Source organism: Manacus candei, unplaced genomic scaffold (genome assembly GCF_025592945.1).
Source record: "Manacus candei isolate 608988 ecotype Guabito, Panama unplaced genomic scaffold, ASM2559294v1 h1tg000033l, whole genome shotgun sequence".
Taxonomy (NCBI): domain Eukaryota; kingdom Metazoa; phylum Chordata; class Aves; order Passeriformes; family Pipridae; genus Manacus; species Manacus candei.
In genome coordinates, this window is record NW_026138081.1 from 436747 (window position 1) to 457649 (window position 20903).

The 20903-nt window shown below is 37.4% G+C and overlaps 1 protein-coding gene across 1 annotated transcript in view; it reads right to left on the reverse strand.

Moving 5' to 3' along the window:
- Nucleotides 1-12444, reverse strand: part of AQR (aquarius intron-binding spliceosomal factor) — a 50697-nt gene extending 38253 nt beyond the window's left edge. Inside the window, exons 1-11 of the mRNA XM_051792014.1 lie at nucleotides 12258-12444; nucleotides 11331-11387; nucleotides 10509-10549; nucleotides 9487-9522; nucleotides 8014-8134; nucleotides 6556-6696; nucleotides 4914-4982; nucleotides 4335-4435; nucleotides 3580-3656; nucleotides 2300-2364; nucleotides 267-383 (exon numbers count right to left, since the gene is read on the reverse strand). Coding sequence (XP_051647974.1) covers nucleotides 267-383; nucleotides 2300-2364; nucleotides 3580-3656; nucleotides 4335-4435; nucleotides 4914-4982; nucleotides 6556-6696; nucleotides 8014-8134; nucleotides 9487-9522; nucleotides 10509-10549; nucleotides 11331-11387; nucleotides 12258-12344 — 912 coding nt within the window. The 5' untranslated portion in view covers nucleotides 12345-12444. The remainder of the gene's footprint in view (nucleotides 1-266; nucleotides 384-2299; nucleotides 2365-3579; nucleotides 3657-4334; nucleotides 4436-4913; nucleotides 4983-6555; nucleotides 6697-8013; nucleotides 8135-9486; nucleotides 9523-10508; nucleotides 10550-11330; nucleotides 11388-12257) is intronic.
- Between the last annotated feature and the right edge of the window lie 8459 nt (nucleotides 12445-20903).

Sequence of the window (20903 nt, forward strand, 5' to 3'; positions counted from 1 at the left end):
TCTGGCGGAAAGTGTCCCTGACCATGGCGAGGTATAGGAAATGAATCATCTTTAAGGTTCCTCCCAACCCAAATTGTTCTATGAAATGTAACAGCAGTCACAGACTTAGGTAACTGTAAGAAAGAACTACTGTCTGATTTAAATAGATATGTAGTTTGCATCCAGGAGAAAAGCCTATTTTCAACAAATAAATATAAAACAAAACAATTGTGGCATTCAGAAACACAGTGAATGAAAAAGTAATTTTCAACAACTTTGTATCTCACCTGGCAGAAGAGGTGACCCTCTTTCTCTCTTTTAGCAAGACTAGACAGGTAACAGTGAACAACAAGATGGGAGTCATCCAACACTGTATTGAACCAGCGCCGTGTGGGAAGCAAAGCCTGTGGTAAACAACCTCACGTTAATACAAACAACTCTTCAAAAGGTAAGAAATCTTGGCTTTTCAGAAATTTTCCATTTCAAGAAGGCATATTACAATATATTGTTGCAGTTATTTGCATATCTAATACCCTAACAGAGGTTCTCTTTTTAAAGCAGAATTTATGTATGCCAAGACACTGGTTTTATGTAGGTAAACAGCTAAGAACACAGCTTTTTATGTGACTGTGAGCATGGCATAAACTTGCTATTAGTGAGAATTCATCCTGCCAGTAAAAAAAGAAATTAAATACAGCAATTATTCTACTACTAAGTGTCTATATAATGGCTGTGTGCTACAAAAGACATGTCAAACTGCTTCAACATTAAGTGTTTGTTTTCTATACTAATTTCATTAACTTTTAGCTTACCTTTCTCAAACTGCAAACTGTTTCTTCCAAATATGATATGGTATCTCCTATTCTTTGTAAGACTGAAGTTAGACTACCAATTTTTCAAATCTTAAAAAAAAAGTAATGATCATTTCTTCTCAATGTAAATAGCTTAAAAGTTGCTGTATGTAGCAACTGTTGATCAGCATACAATAATACACCACAACTTTCTACGGACTGAATTCAGAAAGCCAAAAAGCATCAAAACGGTGTGTAGAACTAAGATGAAGAAAATAAAAGAATCTGTAGTAGAAAATGTTGATTACTCTGCACAATAATTACAAAAAACAAACTCAGAAAACCATAAGAGCTCTCCATGGAATCATTACTTTCAAATTATCAAATCACCAAGTTTTGATGGCAGTGTATATATTGTACTATGAAACAATACTATACCAAAAAAGGCTTCAACGTCAGTAAATGAGCCCATTAACACAGTACATGTTACAAAGGCAGAAAGACTTGGATTTACAGCTAATTTCACATTTGCTTGTTCCAGTCAATTAAACAGACTTCATAACCTGCCTGAATTCTAACCTTTTTGTAAGAACCAACATTAAATGTACTGCCTCTTAAGCATTCTGGCTAACTGACTGACTTTAGTTTACCTTCAAATACATATTTTCTCTGTAAGAGTATATTATATACATATTATATACATAAAACAACAAGCTTTAATTTAAATTATTCATTCTATTGCAACTACAAGCACAAACCACTTAAGTGATTTAACAGAGGACAGTTGGACAAAAGTTAGACAAGATCAAACCACTTTAAAGTTCTCTGTGATTACTGTTTCAGAAAAGTCTCTTTTATTTCAGCATGCCTTCTAAAGTTGAAGTTATTCTAAATAAGTATCTACTCATGTGAAAAACTGTAAATGAATGCCTTTTATTTTTAATACTGGTTCTGTGATGCTTAAAATTGTCTCACTCAGTACTGGTTGAAAAATTTCACAAAACTTTGCTTCGCCCCCTATTACCCCGTAACAAAGCTCAGTCACCAGATCTGATTCATGATTACTTCTAAATCATGAATTCTAGTCAACACAGAAATAGTTTGCATTTCAGAACTACTGCTGCTTTCTGAGATTTAACCCTATAAGACAAAAGATACTTTAACTGACCTGTTATGCATTGGGAAGAACAACTCTGAGTTATTCCTAGCAGATTAAAGTATCACACACTTTAATCAATTGCCAGAATTATTACCACTACTCCAATTAACAAAGTCCTCTTCACTGAGCACTTTAGCATCCTACTTTTGTCTAATAATTAATCTGGCTTATAAATATTACTGGTCAGTTCCCAATGTAGATGCACTGCTATAACCTCCTATTTACAGATGGAAAACCACTATTAAGGAACCATATGCACAGCTGTGACATAACCACTTGCTATTGGGAATAAGGCTGTAATAATGACTTTATGCATTAAAGGCCTAGAAAAGTACACCTGGAAACAGGCTGAAACAATTTAATAACTCACCTCAAGGTCTAGCATGAGTTCAATAAACCTTTCACAATAATGAACTTTGTCCATAGAAATAGGACCTAGATAGAAGAAACAAAAATTTTAAAACTGATCCACACCACGATATATTTACACTTGAACTATTCTTCAAAAATGTAATAAATGCTACAAATACAACAGTATTAACTTTTTAATCTTGTTAAAAGCTAACTAATACATTCTTCTCTTTCTGAAACAATCCTTTCCTATATCCAAAATTCTTCTGGGTAGCAATTGAAGAGAAGAATAGAACCAGAGTTTCAGGAGTGATTTTATCAACTTTGAGAAAACCTCATATGTGACATGCAAAAATGCTTTCTTCCACAGGATATCAATGGCCCATTAAGCTTGTTAAGAACTTTTAGGGCCCAGTACTCAAAAATTTAAAATCTGCAATCAAGGTGTGTGCAAAAGGCCTTGACCATCTTCAAAGGAACTCAGTGGTGACTATTAAGGGGCCTTCAGAATCATATTAAAATACATTAGTCTGCTCTAATGACTACCTAATTCCTAAAGTCTCCAAAGAACTGTTAAAAGTAAATCTTCCTAAAACAGATCTTGCATAATTAGAAAAACAGAGGGGATAAGTATCCTTTCTGAAGAAGTCACAACACACAAAATTTCCCCTTACAGCTCAGGTAAGAGTTGAAGTTTGCCAAGAGTTTAACAGCAAAAGCAGAACTCTGGGAAGTGATTTCATCCAAACTGTGCTGTGCTTAAAGTATAATAATCCTGTTTTCTTAAAAGGCTAACACCTTCCTGTACAAACACTTTTCCTTTCTAAATCAGGTAAGTATATAATTTTGCTTGTCACAATGACTTATAAATCAACTGCAGTCAAATCTTACAAAATTTCACTTCACTTAGGCTTTTGTTCTTACTGTAAATCAACAGTACTAACAGAACAGAGACTTATAATATGCATTTATATCATCTATTTAAAAAGGCATCTAAGTATGTATGAAATGCTTTAATGCTCTGAGCATACAATAAGGAATATCAGTTCCCAGAAACACTGTTTTTACTAGGTTCGTACTGAACAGAAGGAGGCTGAAAGAAGCTTTCTGCTGTTTCATTTTTAAAATATATACAAATTTGAATATAATTTTTATACGAAATCCATGCAGGCAGGCATATCTTTCACTAAAACTCCATCTGAATAAGGTCTCCAACCTCAGGTTGATATCCTAAGGACTTCAGCAACAGAAAAGAACAGAGATTACCAGACAACAAAGTAACATAAGAACCACAGTTACCTGAGACAGGTATCGTCTTTAGCACAGAAATGAATTTCTGAATGAGCTGTGAAAGAAATCTTCTCTCCCGATATGCTCTAAAATCAGACATATGACAGAAGAATTAATACTCCTTATGTGTAGACTAGAAGTACATTGTAGCTTTAACTAATACAAAGTTAGCTGCTTCAAAATTTACACAATGGTAGCGGGTTGCTCTGAAACACACCTAAACTGTTTAGATGGTAACTCTTCTCTCTGCACTCAGGCATACAGAATAGCAGTCTACATTTTGAGGTACAGAACTGATTAACAACCCATGCTTCTTACTGAATCAAAGAGAAGTTTGTCACCACCTACACCTTACCATATTGTAACACAAAACCATTGGAACATTTAATTTTGCTGAGATACACACAGATTTATTCAAATACTTGCATAAGCTATATGCTTAAAAGAGAAACATTTGCTAAAGGTCATGGAAAAAACCTAGTAACTATATGAATATTCTTTTATACTTTCATCCAATAGCTCTAAGATTTGATATCATAAATTCACTAATCAAATAAAATATAAAGTTCTGTAACAATATTTTGCATAAAGACTACTAAAAAACAAAAGAGCTTCCAAGAGACCACATATGATCAATCCTTCTTTGCCATCTTCACACATTTTTTAAAAAACTTTTTTTATTGAAACAATTTATTCTAGCTAAAACACAATGAAAGCAATAAGGGCTTTGGATTTAACACAAAAAAAATGTTTCTGTAACATACTGCATTCTTGCTTCTTCATCCATTTTTGCATCATTTTTCTTAATTAGATTCCAGAATTTTCTTAGTTTTGGTGTCTTTTTTAGTTCATGTTCCAGTCGCTTCTGAAATGTTAAAATGTTATTCAGTCACCAAGAATCCTTGTTTTCACAAGAGATAAAAATACAATCCAGTCTTTTCATTAAAAAAAGAAAAAAATACATGCCAAACTGAAATAAACAGTTGTCTCAGACTATTCTCAATAAGTATCACTGTAAAACGAATGTAATACTGCTACAGAGAGTCTAGTTATGGCTAGATGTCAGCTCCATTGCCTAATCCCTGTGACCTCATGGCCTTGTCTACAAACTATAAAGAAGCTATAAGCAAAAGGGCTTAGTTTTAATAAAAATTACATAATAATTATTATTACGTGGAAATTAGTAACAAACAAGAAAGAATTTTACAAAGCACACAAAAATGTAATTCCATAGCAATGCTGTAAATATTAGAATTCCTTAACAGTATTCCAAAAGAATTCACTTTATAAGACTTGGATAATCCCTAGAAGATTGCTCTGTCAGTTTACAGTGTTATGCTTACAGGTTGTAGAGCCATCCACATCGGTAAGGAAATGAGCTGCTGCACTTGACCTCTGATCAAGTCCACTTCCTGTTAGAAAGTTACAGACAAAAAATGCTTTTTTAAAATTCTTATGTTTTCTGATGTGCCTGTCTTACAAAATAAATCCATGTACATTACCATCTAACAAAAGTATGTTGTTCTCTCAGACTTCACAATTTCCTAACAGGAAACTGCACTACCCAGTAACACCTTCATATTTTAGGCTCTTTCCAGGGAGTCTGTCAGTTCTCAAAACTTCAGCAGAGGCCCCATCTGTGCACGTATTTTTAGCACAGAAGCCGTTGAGAACTGATGTTCCTTCTTCACCCAATTTTTATTCTTGAACTCAGTTTTCCCACTGTGCTTTCTCTACTTGTTTTTATTCTATACTTTCTCCCCTAAAGCCCTTAATTTAACAAGTTTCTCTCACTTCATCTACACTTTTCCCATTATCTGAAATAAATAATTCTCTCTGTTAGTTCAAATGTGCTCTCCCCAACTCTGCCTGTGATCTGCATCCACAAAGTTTTCCTTCTTTCCTAAACCACTGAAAAACTTCCATTGACATCTTCATGGACAAATACTCCATTCTCAGCATTCAGACACTTTAAACTTCACCGCTCTTCACTTAAAACACTACTGCAACTATTCTGTTCTGCCTTTCACAAATAAGGGCAGCTTGCAATAGCAGTGTGCTTTTACAAGCACTTTTCCACTGGCCTCCCTGTCATGTTATATGAGAAACGCGCTCTACAAGAAGGATTCCATAGTCACTATCAAACTATTTAAAATGGAGATGCATTGTACCATGGATACTACAGAAAAATACTACCTCAATGAACCATACACATAAAGTTCAAGATGCTTACTGGCTCCCAAAACCATTCCTAATTCCAAAATCAAATAATTCACTGTCTAAATTTTTTGTCTGTGAGAATTTTGTTCTTATTTGTGCAGATGCTGATTTTGAATAATACATCCCATGTGCAATGTAAGTAAAGAAATAGTCCAGTAGCAAGAGTGGTTATAGAGCACTGCTTCATATCACAGATAATTGTAAATTATTCTCCCTGCTTGCTATTTAGGATCTTCAATGCTTTTTTAACTACAGACTGAGAACACAAATTGGTTCAATGCTTTATTAAAACCAACTTGGGAGAAGTGCAGACAGAAATATTATCTAAGTCTGGTTTCAAAAGTGAAAAACACAGTCTTTCTCAATAGCTAATGGAAATAATTTTTGTGCAATCTCCCAGGCAAAACAGAAAGAGCAAATAGTAAGTCATCTGATTTTAAGTGTAAAGTAACTTTACAAATATAAATACATTATTTTTTTAAGCACCATTTTTAATACAAAAATTTATATTCAATTGTGCCTCTAAATTGTCCAAGTGCCAATGCTTCAATTTCAAGTCTCTTCTATGACCTTGTGTCAGAGAAAAGCAAACATGATGAGAGAGATAAAGTAAGAGTCAAAACAACAGGTAAGAGCCCCCCAGTAATGTCTTTTCATTAAATGGGAATTTTGTTTCATCTGCCTCGTAAGAAGAAATTGCTCAAACTGCAATTAACACAGAACAGCATAAACACACTGGAAGTATTACAGTTACTTTTAACATACCAAACTATTGAAGCAGTGATCAAGGAAAAGCAGCAGGACTGTCTGTTCATGCAGAGAGTACTCACTCTCATTTTCAACCAGCGATGCTTCCAGTATGCGTTTGAAAAAGAAAGGAAAGTGTTCTGGCTTTTTTTTGAATGTCTGGGAATAGAAGAGGAAGTTGATTTTGAGTCATATTGATACAAATAATTTCAATCTTTTCACATAATATAGCTTAAGTTCCCTAAATCCATTTAAATCTATAAAAGAAAGGATTCATTTTCCTCTTTTCATTTATTCTGACTGGGCAGCACAAGCAAAACAGACCAGTGATATCCTCCTGACACGGGATCCTCACGGTACACCTTCTGCATAGTCTCACACAGGTGATGCACAGGACAAACTGAACAAGAAGCACAGGTGGAGTGGATTGTGTTGTGGGAATGTTCAATTGGTTACTGCACAAAAATATTGTAAAATGTCCCAGGTTAGAAGACAATCAGTAGATTTTGGCTAAAACCATGGCAGTTCTAAGTGATCTGCAAAAAGTGAGCAGGTAAAAACCACTAGAGATTTATTTAATGGAAATTCCATTCAGCTACTTCAGAAGAAAAAGGTAAACTAAATAATCATCAAGACAAAATGGTTTCTTTACAAGGGCAGTCATGTACCAAATAACAAATTTAACTAATCTGCTTGAAAGGTAACACACACCTGTCACTTTGCATCTAGGACACATGCCAGAACAAAAAAAGACAGACATCATATGAGCCAGTTAGTAATCCTTCATGCTTTGCCAGCACTGAAGTAATGGCACTAGTACTGAAGTAAATGTGCTTCTGAAATAACGCTTGCATAGAATGTCTAACTAGGCTCACATTGTTGAGATGTTTGCGAGAAATGGACTGTTCGTAGAAACACAAACATTTCTAAATGTATTATTAAAAAAAAAAAAACAACAAACAAAAACCAAACAAACACCAAAACCCAACAAAAAACTAACCAAGCAGTCTACACAAGAGCAGAATAAGAGATCATTTTAGTATAAAGTAAAAAAGCTAGAAAATCGTATTCACAGGTTTTAAGCACATTATTGAAGAATATGTTTCAGTGGTGCCTGCTTATATCCACAGATTAAAAAAATCCTTTTTTTTTCTTTCAATATCAGGGCAAGAACTTCTCTGTAAATACTCAACTTTAGTTAAGTGCCAAAAAAGCAAATGCTGGTGATTATTCTGCTATGAGATGCCCTACATTAAGGACTTGTGCACTGGGAGGGATCAAGTAATTTTTCATCTGTCCAGTCCTTTCTCCAAAAAGAACTTACAGTTTAAAACAGCATATGAGATACTCCAGCTGAGGCACCACTCCCTTTTAACACTACAAGCTCTGCCACCTTCTGTCATTACAAGTGAGCACACTGCAAAAGCTGCAACTTGCAGATCAAAGTCAATTCCAGCTGTAATTGAAATCAGTTACCTCCCACGCAGGGACATTCTCTCTGAACTTCTCATTCACCATACAGCAGATTGACATTAAATATGCCTTACTGGACACCTCTGGAGAATAATTCATCCACAGGTAATTTTCAAGGTACTGACTGTGAAGAGACAAAGAGTATTTCATTAGTTACTGCCACCCACATAATCTGTCACTCATTTAAAAGAGCAGTTATCCACAACGTTTTTTTTTTTCTCTTTAAAGTCATCTTCATAGTTTGTTGAGTAGTTCCTCAAGTTACCTCTCATCTAGGTCACTGAAGCAAAACTTGTCAAGAATCAGTAAAAGCCACAAGAGACAGATGAGTTTTTCATCAGGAAGACACATTCATCGGAGGGTTTTCAAGTGTAACAAGTAGCCACAGCTCCATACAAAGTCATAACATGAATTCAGGTTGATTTTCCCAAAGAAAATTTCTGAGCATAAGATGCAAAGAACAACTACAGTATAATAGTATTTGTATTACTAAATTAAAAAAAAAAATATCTCGTGGATAAAGACAGAAGAGCTTAACAGACAAACAGGGGACAAGGAGGGCAAAGAGAGAGAACATGACAGGAAAAATGGCAGTAGATGGGTCTATAGACCAGAAAGTACTGAAGTTATGTTAGGGGCTGATAACATTAAGAATGTTCACAGAAAGGATAAGAACCTCTAACTCCATGTTACTGCTGACATACAAATTCCAGAAGTCATGCTACCAGCATGCCATTGCATGCCATTTGTTATGTCAAGCCCCAAACATAATTTACACTTTCTCTTCTGCAACTTTTCTAATTAAGAAGCAGGAAACAGTGGGAAGTTTATCCTACTTTGGTAGTTAGTGACTCTACTTATATATTTCAGCCTTTTGAAACAAAGAATCTATCTCAACTAAAAAACATCTCATTGTATTTGTTCTTAAGATTTGATAAAAGAGCCAAAGAGAACATTAAACATTGTGTTTTTAGACATACTCTATAAATTCTTCCAGGTAAGTCTGAAGTAGTTGTAAACTACTGTTTAAACAGATTTCCATTTCTTTTCAAGTGAAGAAAATGTTAGTGATGCTGCTGCAGCACAATTCACTTTTACCCTCATAGTACGAGACTTAATCCAAAAACTTCCTCTGACTTCAGTGAGTTCTGATTTAAGGCTAAATGACACATTCCAAATTACAGACCTAAGTTTTTCACTTATTTCACTCATACTCCCTTCCTCGATGCTTCACTTACACTAGAAATTGAGAATCATGAACAAAGATACTCTGATATGTTACTTAAATTTATGAATTATTTCCCCTTTAAATCAAGCTCTCCTCACTTAATTTTCCTCAGTATACAATTCAAGGCCTTATGAAGTAGAAACAAGTGAGCATACTACCTTCAAACTGACTTACTGCCCTGCATTTGCTTCTCGTCTTTACAGGTTCCTATGAAAAAAAACCTCAAAGTTTCACTACCATTAGCTTACCTGAATTCAAGAAGCATTATTTTCCTAATCGCAAACCTAAAAAGGAAAAAGTAATCAATTAACACAGGAACACACACATCTTAGCTGCACGGAAAATGGTTATATTTTTCCTTATTTCATTATATAAGAAAGCTTATAGAAACACCCAGGAATTTCTTCTGCCATGCTGTTTCCATGCAATAGCAACCACTCGAATGCAGAAGCAACTGCTGTGGGAGCTAAAGCTCAGGTAGATTCATTAAACAATTAAATTCACATTTAAAAAAATTCATGCAGGTCTTTTAAATACGAAGACACCACTTCCAATAGCATTGAAAATACAAATTGCTAGAAGCTGAGAGTGTCTTCTGGAAAACTACAGTTATATATTTAATCAGTTCATAATGGTATTTCTTCTTAGTGACTAGAAATTGAAGCTTGCTCTGATCGCATATGACAATTCTTAGATTACTTTCAGAAAGAAATAATAAGAGAATTATTTCCAGAGCTCAAACTTCCCCTGAAAGCTCCAGCTCCAGTTACAACTCTTTCCTGTACACACAGTTGTAGAATTTAGTTTATCCTGGATTCTTTGTCTCCCCATCTAACAGTACAACTAGAAATTAGACTTGCCCTTTATAAACCTGGTAACAGCAACCAGGAAAAGAGTAGAAAGTTAGAGGCAGCACACTCCTCAATGTTGTTTTTTTTCTTTGCATTCCTTAGTGATAAAAGCATGGATCAACCTTCTATAACCATCACAACAAAACCAACATGAAACACAACAGACTAGCAGTAAAGAAACTGAATAACAGGATGTCCAACCATCACATTTAAGAATTATGAGTTTAGGAAATTTCTTTTTACCACATTCAGACTTTGAAATACCATAACAATTAAGTTACTTAAACACCCTTGAGTAATTTTCATCTCCTTTCAACATGTAGATGAGTTTTATAATATTCTATGAAACATCAGAAACCACTTCAATACAGACAATGTTGGAATGGTTGCCAATAAGAGAAAGCAACTGGTGTACTTACTTTGACCTGACAATTTCTTTTGTATATACATCTTCAATGACCTACGGGAAAGAATATTTACGAGAATTTTATATACTGAATGAAGTGACTAAAAATGCATTAAGACACCTTACTCTGAATTAGTTACTCTCTGCTTACAGCTACTAAAATACTTTTATCAAACTTTTCCAACAAGAATGAAAGAATCTGCACTATCAGTTGCAATAGGCACACTTTGATGTCACATGACACAGAGAAGCAGTTCAGCTGCTTATGTACATCCTAGTTCTAACAATCACAGACAAATTTTATCACAAATACTACAAAGAGACTAGGCAAACATCCACAAGGAAAATTTAGGTACTCTGCACTACACAAAGCCAAACACATTGTGCCAAATTTTAAACATTCAAAGTGCACATATCCACCAGAACAGCACTGAAGTTGTCTGACCGAAGCTTTCCAAAGAGAGCTTTTATAAAGCACACAGTTCGGCAATACCTGCGTCTTTCATCCTTTCATTTTTAAAAGTTGTACCCTCTCAAGCATCTTTTAATTTCAAAGGAGATGCTCAAAAAATCTGTTGCCCCCCTAAGTTCTTGGCCAAAATAAACTGAACAAATAGCACATAAAAGAACTGCACTGCTATAGCACACCTTTCTAACAGCGTCTACATTTATAAACTGCAAATACATAAAAAATTAGTGTCTTAAGCAACTGTTGACCTTCCAAGCAGTCTCCTACACTTTTATATAAAATAAAGACCACTGGACATTGGCACATCAGAAAAGGGTTGATCCTCATTCTTTTACACCCCAACAAAGTTCCAGTAGAAGTAATTACCTTTAAATCAAAAGACAATGTTTTCTTCACATGTGGAGCCCAGTATTTATTTGCTAACTGCATGAGAAAAAATAAAGGTTAAATATATACATTTTCAGTTGTAATGATACAATATCTCTACAACACATTTCATCCTCAAACTTTATTTCACTAATATCTTACTTAATTTCAGCTTACAGTAACCACAGGTAACAAAATTATATTTTCTAACAGCAGTGTTTTTCAACAATTTAAGATTTTATGCCTAAACCTTTTCCAAGAGAGGTGTAATTCTCTGGAAAAATTTCAGATGCACAGACTGCTATGTAATAAACAACTTTTACTCGTAAGCTACTTCTAACAAAACCCTCAAAAATACAACATGATCTTTCAGGGACTGTGAATCCCAGGTTTCAAATGATTATGCTTCCATTGAGGAACCTAACAAGTAACTAGAGACTATATATAAAAGTCTAATACTTTAATGCTATTTAATGCTTCAGCAAGACCCCTGAGCTATGGTAACCATAGCTTCCTATCCAACTTTATTCAACCTCCTTTATGCTCTGGAAGAGGAAGGAAAGCAAATTTCCAGAGGGAAAGAAATTAATAATAATAATTAAAAAAAACCCCAGACTTGTAGAAAACCACTTAAAACGTTCAGCAACAAGAAATTCTCAGCAACTTTTCACATGTTAAAACATGCCTTTTAGTAGTGCATGATGTATGTAGTGCTGCTTTGTAAATCTCCCTAGTCTGGAAGCGCTGGGGGGAAATAACCTCTCGTACGTACACAGTTACGTCTCTCACCACTTAGGACAGAACAAAACCCTTTCCCCAACACCCACGGCCTAGGAAGGTTATTTAAACACCGCGGCGCCGTCGCGGCGGGAATGGCCCTTCCAGCGCCCGGCGCCCGCCGCGGGAGGGGCGGCCCGGCGGCCCTACCTGTGTCACGTACTCCGCGTTGATCTGCGACACCGTGGGCGCCACGATCTTCTTCGGCGCGGCCGAGGACGCCGCCGTGGCCGCCATGGGGACGCCCCTGAAGCCGCCTGGCACAGCCACCGTCCCGGGCACTCCCAGCCCGGCCCAGGCCGAGGGAGGGATCTCCGGCCGGGAGCAGCGGAGTCGGGAGCGCTTCCGGGGCCACGAGCGCTAGAGCGGCCGTGGGGCGGCGGGCGGGCGGCGGCGCCACCTGCTGCTCCTTCGCTGGCACTGCTGCCCCTTCCCTGACGGTGGCGCCTGCGGGAGTTCAGGAGCTTCTAAAGGCAGAAAGGCTGTGGGAAAAGACGGAATCACAGAATCAACCAGGTTGGAAAAGACCTCTGAGATCCTCGAGTCCAAATTATGACCTAACCCCACCTCGTCAACCAGATCATGGCACTAAGTGCCACATCCAGTCTCTTCTTAAATACCTCCAAGGAAGGTGACTCCACCACCTCCCTGGGCAGCCCATTCCAATGTCCAGTCACTCTCTCTGTAAAGAACTGCTTCCTAATGTCTAACCCAAACCTCCCCTGGCGCAGTAAAGACTGTGCCCTCTTGCTTGTTGCCTGGGAGAAGAGACCGACTCCCACCTGGCTACAACCTCCTTTCAGGTAGTTGTACAGAGCAATAATGTCTCCCCTGAGCCCCCTTCTCTCCAGGCTAAACAGCCCCAGCTCCCTCAGCCTCTCCTCATAGGGCCTGTGCCTCAGTCCCTTCACCAGCTCATTGCCCTTCTTTGGACACTCTCCAGCACCTCAATATCCTTCCTGAACTGAGGGGCCCAGAACTGGACACAGCACTCCAGGTGTGGCCTCACCAGCACTGAGTACAGGGGAAGAATCACTTCCCTGGTCCTGCTGGCCACACTGTTCCTGATCCAGGCCAGGATGCCATTGGCCTTCTTGGCCACCTGGGCACACTGTTGGCTCATGTTCAGCTTCCTGTCAATCCAAACTCCCAGGTCCCTTTCTGCCTGGCTGCTCTCCAGCCACTCTGTCCCCAGCCTGTAGCACTGCAGGGGTTGTTGTGGCCAAAGTGCAGGACCCACCACCTGGTCTTGTTGAACCTCATCCTGTTAAGAGGGAGGCAGTCAACACGCCAGATTGCTGCCGCACTCATCATTCCAACGCTCAGTAAATTCACTTAGGGGGGCTCCTTCTGTTCTATGTATGACTTAGGGCACAGGTTTCTGTCCATCCTAATGCAGGAAAAACACACTAACATCAAACAACTGCCACTGAGACCCGAGCATGGCTGTGCACCCTGCCCAATCCATGTGCCCATAATTCTGTGGAGGAAAGGCAAAGGTACAAGGGAAAAATTGCCTGGTCACGGAAGTCAGAAGTTTGATAATGCTTTAGAATGGCTTGCAGTAATTCATTCTATTTGGTAAACAGATTAATTAAGGAGGAAATTAACAGACTCCCTAGGGAGCTGATGGTGCTTTGTTTCTGGGCTCATTATCCAGCACCTGCCACTCAAGTACTTTAAACTTCCAGGCAGATCCTATTGAAGTCTGTTTGAATATGACCTCCTTTGTTTTGCTATCAAAGTAATCTCCATTTCATTTCTTCAAGCAGAAGTTAAACTAAATATTCTTTCTGAAGCTGAATTAGAATGTACAATGGGAATGGGAAAAGTAAGGACAGTACATTGAATAGGATCAGACAATTGCTGCATTCAAATAAACAGGCTTACCACATGCCTTTACTTTAGAAGACCCTGAAAATTTACATTTTCTGCACGAAAACTAGTAAAACCAAAAAGTTACAAAAGTATCAGTAAAAAATTCTATAAATAACAAGGATTGAACATGGTCTTGTCTAGTCACTGAAACCTTCAGAGATCTGTATTTGATGAAAAATACGTAAATGCAAAGCACTTAAAATACATTTGAACCAATGTACCCCACCTTACACTTAAATTTTGATATTAAAAAAAGAGTACATTAAGATGCTTCAGCTTAAATTAAACAGCTTAGAGATTGTAGCTTGTGACTGACTTAGGCTAATCAAAATCTATGCAAGTACAACTACACCTTTTGGTGTCTGCCCTTTCTCCATCACCTAGTACAACTGCTAGCACTTGCATCCATGGACAGGTGTAGAAAATACAAGGAAAATTCACCTGAGCTGGCTGGTTGAGCCGTATTAGCATGTTGCTGCATCTTAGCTGATAATACTGCCTACAGTGTCCTCCCCAAGTTGCCTTCTGCACTTTGGTTGCTGTATATTTGCCTGCCTCAGAAGTCAACATACATAGCTTATATTTGCATGTATCAGAAAAATTTGTCAGTTTGGCAAACAAAAGAAAAGAGACTACTCTTTGCTATCCATAAGTAAACTACAGGGATAAATGACAGGAAAGGAAGGAACTATCGAAGGACAAAGAAATGTCCTATAAATATTACCTATAAATATGGGCTGAAAATAGGAAAGCTTCTGCAATTGGCTTTCAGGTAGGAGCCTTGTGTTTAAGATGGACAATCGGGAGAGGCAAATGCATTTTGGACTTGGTAAATTTTCTAGAACAGCCTTGCAAGGCTAACCTAAACCTTCTGGCTTTTGCCTATGGTAGATTATCAGGCATGTGTCAAAACCTGCAAATTTCCATATTTTATCAAAGCTATGAAAGCTCAAGAATGAATCCACATTTATCTATCTTTTTGCACTTAGGTGTCCCTGTGAGGAGATCAGTTTTCTTAAACTTCACTACAGTCAATCCAGTCAATGTGGCAACAGAGGTCATTCCAGAGCACAGATCAGAACTAATTTAAGTGCTCTCATTTGCTGAAGGAGCTTCTGATATCAGAAACTAATATCACATGCCTAATGGTAGGTAATATGATTACATACCTAAGTGACAATATCAAATAAAGTGATAAAGATCTCCTCCCTATAAATAATGCATTAAATTTTTCTCTATAAGGCGTATTGTTTAGTTAGAGACTGCTGGGACAGTAGGACTACAAATGAATAGCAAAAGTATAAATCAGTGGTTTGGAAAAATACATCACTTTCAAGCCTCAAGAGCAGGGCAACCTTTAAAGAGTTGTGGTTAGACCAGGTATAACGACACCCAGTGTTGTACCTATGTCCCCCTCTGTGACTCTGACCCCCGCTCACAACTGTCTATTAAGACTGGTCTCTTGAATGCCTATGCTCAGTTTACCCCCCTGAGTGGAGGCACTTCTGAGACTTTCCACCCCCAACTCCTTTGTAGTTGAGGAAAAATAATACCCCCGTACCCTGTCATCCCCACAGCCTTCTCTGAAGTTCTCCATCTTTCTGTACTCACTGACTTAACACGTCAAGAAAATAAAATATTCCTTTAAAAAATCTGTTAATTCATTCATGAAGACATGTATTATTTAAAAGTCACACGTTTGAGTAGATAGTTTTCAAGACTATTATTCATTTCCAGGCTGCATACCTAGTCCTGGTCAATTTATATTCTATGCTGCTTTCTTGCTTAATTAGCTCTTCTTGTTTTGGATGCTTGCCCTTCTATATTATTGTATCTAAGAAAAATACGCTTTTCTCCCTCTCTTTGCAAACTGTGTAAGCCAAGGTCATCAGTAAGCTGCCCATTGCTTTTATCTCAATGATACTCTCCTGAACACAGTTTCAGTAGGTCAGAAAGTACCTAGTGATAATCAGCAGGAGTTGATTCTATAGTCTGTCTTGTCTACCTTTTAGATTATTTTAGGTTCTACCTAGAGTCACAGAAATTATTAATTTCTACCAATGAAAACTCCAAACAATTAATCGATAAGGATTTCCAATATTAATTGATTTTTTTTTGTTATTGTTTTAGGGTTGTCAGTGAGACATGATCAGTGAAACTAGGTTCAGCAGGGCCATACTTCTAATATAAATGCCATTTCACTTTTTACTTTTCTCTTTCACACAGAGGTTTACCCTTCAGCTTCTTAGACATAAATAAACCCTGCACTGAAATGCAGACTCAGTACAGATACCATCTTGCACCTATGTACATTTTGCTGTAAAAGTTTTATTCCAAAGCAGGTGACAAATACCAGCACTGCAGTCAGTGTGCCAAATGGAATTACCTTACCCAGTCCAGTCACCACATTCCTTGAAAATTATGAACCACCATCTTGTCTGATGGACAACCGACTTGTTCTCCTCCAAGCAAGCATTGTGTTAGGGACAGATGATTCCCCATGTGCCTCAGCCTGGTCACTGCAGCACAGCAGCTACTCCTGGCTCTTTGATCTGGAGCAATGGGGTGGCTATCACAACTCTACTACCACCTGTCCTGGTGGCCAGAGGAGCAGAAATGACAGAGGTTCCCCTGACATAAGGAGGAATTGAAGATATTGAAACCTCCTTTCCAGGGTGGAGACTGTTCCATTATAGCTAACAGCACTCTGGTGAACAGAAAAGCAGCTCACTGACAGCATTGTTGTACTGCTCCACGCTCTGCCATCCATGGGTTGTTTTCCTGATGGTTCATCTGTACAATTTCAAGCTAGGCCTAAAGCTCCCATGCATGATCGAGCCTGTTGAGGCTTTCTGTGAAGCAAGGCTCTCAAGCTTAGGAGAATGTATCACTTTAAAATCAGCTTTTATCTTAGCTTGTTGACTTTTACACATAAACACGAGGTTTTTCAAGAAGCATCCCTCTGAAAAGCTCTGAAACAGAAATCTCCACACATGAGAATTACAGGTCTTATCATGTATATATTCAAACTTGCACATACAGGTTTTCTTCTAACCAAAGGAGGAAAGTGACTATGAATATGCAACATTTTGAAACATTCCTTGCAATGTTATGTAAGTTTTTGAAAGGGATGAGGGGATGAATGGCATAGAAACAGAATATTATGTACATTAAGCAAAAAAGATCTGAAATCTCCTGCGTCTCTTACCTGTTGATACTGTAGAAGAAATATATTGATTTAAACCTGCTTTCAGGTAAATAAAATTTGGAACAGCTTCTCAAAAAAGATCAGAGCAATCCTTCAACATCTAAAAAGCTTAGGCACAATGACAAGGGGTTATTCCTTTGATTATAGCTTATCCTTCATATCAGTTAATATTCATAGAAACTAAATGTTCAGCCTGTTCTTTATAGCTTTAATTCAATCATGTAACGTTCCTTTAACTATTTTATTTATGTGTATTCTTCTAGTCCAAGGCTTTTGTCACCGTGTTCATCTCACTAAATATGTGTACTTCCACTCAGTAAATATGGGTACTTTCAAAAATTATGCCTCAGTTTAGCAACAGATGCTTCTTAAAATATTTAGAATTTTAAAGTGTAAAGAAGCCATCAGTAGCATTCTGATTTGTGTATAAATATTTATTTAGCACACATTCTGGCCAATGTAGTGCCCTTGATTTCTGTGCAAAACTTACAGTAACTTCAATGGATATTCTGAGCTCATGACTAGAGAAAAATATGGTTAATTCAGCAACCCAGATGCTTTGATATCCCAGAATAGCAGCAGTGCGTCTAGTGAAGGGAATGCTGAAATAGACTTTGTGTCATTCTGAGCTTTCTGTTGCTGGGCTCACATTTGGGTAACAGCTCAAGTCAGAGCAGACTCTGGGCTATTCTAATTCTTTTCAGAGAATTTTAGCTAGGTTCCTACCAACTGAGGCAGAACCACAGTTAGAAGTTAAGAGACCAATGGCCAGAAAAGGTCTAGAAATATTTGCTAGAAATCCTATGAGAGGCTTTTATGTGATAAAGTTTCTATGTGGAAAAAAATTAATATGAAATAAATCTGATCTGTTTGATGGAGGAACATGGGGCCTTCATCACTGAAATGAGATTATAAGGCAAATAATTTCCTTTCTGCTAGTGCTGGCATGAGAAGTGTTATAGAAATTTGGGTCTATTTGCAGCATCATTGTAAAAGTAGGTCCTTGATCACATATCTTTCCTCACAATAAAGAAAAAAAAACACAGATTGCAGACAAAACTGAAGTGTATCTAATATGCAGCATCAAATTAATTGGAGGCAGAGCAATTCTAAGATGCTGAGAACTAGCTCCAGTCTCCTAAAGCTTTCATCCTTGCTTTTCTCCATATTTTCTAGGTTTTTGGTAGACATTTCCATTAGCATGTCAGGATTTTAAGAGAGGATAAAATGGCAATAAAGCAGAATACCTACTGAAGACAGCAAAGTCACAACGGTGTAATACTGAAAAATAATTTAATGACTTTTAATAATTCCTCTTACTGAAAAAAACCCTTCTACTATGATATAAACTACAATAATACACAACATTTTAGCTTATTGGCAAATGGACATTTTTCCTCCACTAATTGCACTAGCATCAGACATGCTATTCAATGCCTGAGGGAATTCTTACAAAGATATTCTCACTACCCAAGTACCTGCTCTTATTAAGACCCAGAGTCTAAATATGAGATAAAGTGCACTACGGCAAATAAGGTTGCCAAGATACTAATCCAAGGTTGCTCTCAGTGTCATGAAAAAATCCTAACATGTTTTGATCTTAAAAATTATCCTCAAATTGCCTGGTGCATTTGAGGTGTCTAGATGGCTTAGCAGATTTCTACTTAATTTAGTAGGCCTATATTGTCACTAACAGGAATCTCTCTGATGTATTTTCAGGATCATCTGAGAATCAAAATAAAGTGGAAACTGAGGAAATCATCTGATTTTCGGTAGCTCAGCCAGCTCCTTTTGCAAACACATACTTAAGGATTAAAATTTATACCCTAAAAAAATGCACAAATAAAATAATGCAAATTTGTATGCCAGAAAGATAATGTTTTCCTTTATGTCAATAGAATACGAGTGCAGTGCATTAGCAGTCCAAATGGGAGACACCATGCTTAGGAACAGTTTTTTACTTTTTCATATAGCAGTGGCCACGTAATTCTCTGTTTCCCTTCCTTCACTTTGCCAGCAAGGGACATTCAAGTGTCATGGGCAAAGCTGGACAGTCACCATATCCATATGCTCTTACTACCCTACACACCCAGATGACTTTCAGTGGAGAACGACAGGCCACAGTCTACATTATCACCGGTCAGCTTCTTGCATCTTCATGCACTCAAATCCTCAAGCACTATTTTGCATGCCAAGGCAGCACACGTGCAACAACCACCTCCGTGACTCTTGGACTAGAAGTCACATATGGGATTTCACAGATCCATACAGTTCAGCACCAGGGACACTGGAAGGATTCCAGTGATGAGGAAACATTTCAGCAACATATCCAAATCACGTCAGATGCATAACAGAATCAAGTCACACATTAGGATATCCTGGAAGCAGACAGGAACTGGAATGGTAGAGAACAGAAGCAAACAGCATTCAGAGACCTGTGATAACTCAGAACAGATATAATGACACTTTTATGTTAGAACAATAGTTTCTGAACAGGGATATGATCACTTATGAGTGATTTTGTTGGCATAAGACTGATTTCTCCTTCATTTGCACGGACTTTGAATATTCACCTTTTTAACAGATGCTAAAAAAATGCCGTTTAAAAGCTGCTTGACAGAACTAGTCATCACATGAAAAAGTACAAAAGTACAGTTAATTTGCTTAACCTGGATAAAGTACATTACATGAGAGCATAGTCACTTTTGTAATTTCAATTTTCCTTATGATAACTGCCTCTCAGACACATCTCATCCACAGCCATCAGACCATAAAACTAGGCTATTAAGTTAAAACTTGCACTTTAAAAATCCACAAAACCTTGCACTAGAAATATGAACTGTGACCACTTTAGTTATTTAGGAGATCTAGGCATTTTCAACATTATTACAAGGGGCCATTAGACAGGCTGAATCCATAGTCTTTATTGATTTAAGAGTCATTCAACTGTACTTAGAAAAGTGTTACTCAAATGAGCTACTATTGCAAGATTATGACTTTTAGAGCTTTACATTTACACTAGAAGGCAGCCAGGAAAACTAAACATTAGATCCAGCCTAAGGTCTCATTAACTTCAATTAAATTTCTTTTGTGTCTATCTTCAATTTGCCTCACTAACTTTTCTTGTTGGCTCTGGGTGAAATAGTTAGAGCAGATCACAGCCAAAGGAGAAACCCAGCACTCAATGAGAAGCAGCTACAAAAGTGATTAAACAGTTTTTCTGTGGTTAATCTTTTTTTTTTTCCTTTTTGAATTTTTCTGTAGACATATATAGGAACACATATATGTAAGTTTTGATTTTCTGCCAACATTGTGTGGGGGTACAACTGCCGCCCCATTGGTCAAATCCAGGAGAAAGTTTGGCAAGGGAGTGCCCTCTGAACCTTGTGAAGACCCTCAACTGGAGGGTCTCCCTTATTCCTTTTATCCTTACTCTTTCCCATCCTTACCCTTTTTCCATCCCCAGCCTCCACACAGATCATTTTAGGTTGATTTTAGTTGTAAACTGATTTATTTTAGATTTTAGTCTGATTTTTCTCCATGTGCTTTAACCATCTAATAAGTAGTAGAGTGAACCCTGTCAACCAATTTTGTCGTGCCTTCACTTTTACATTAAACCGGCTTTTAAAGATACCTTTGCCAGTGATTCTTTGAGCAACCTAAAACACTCATTTGTGACACATTGCAATGACAGTGCAGCACAAACATTT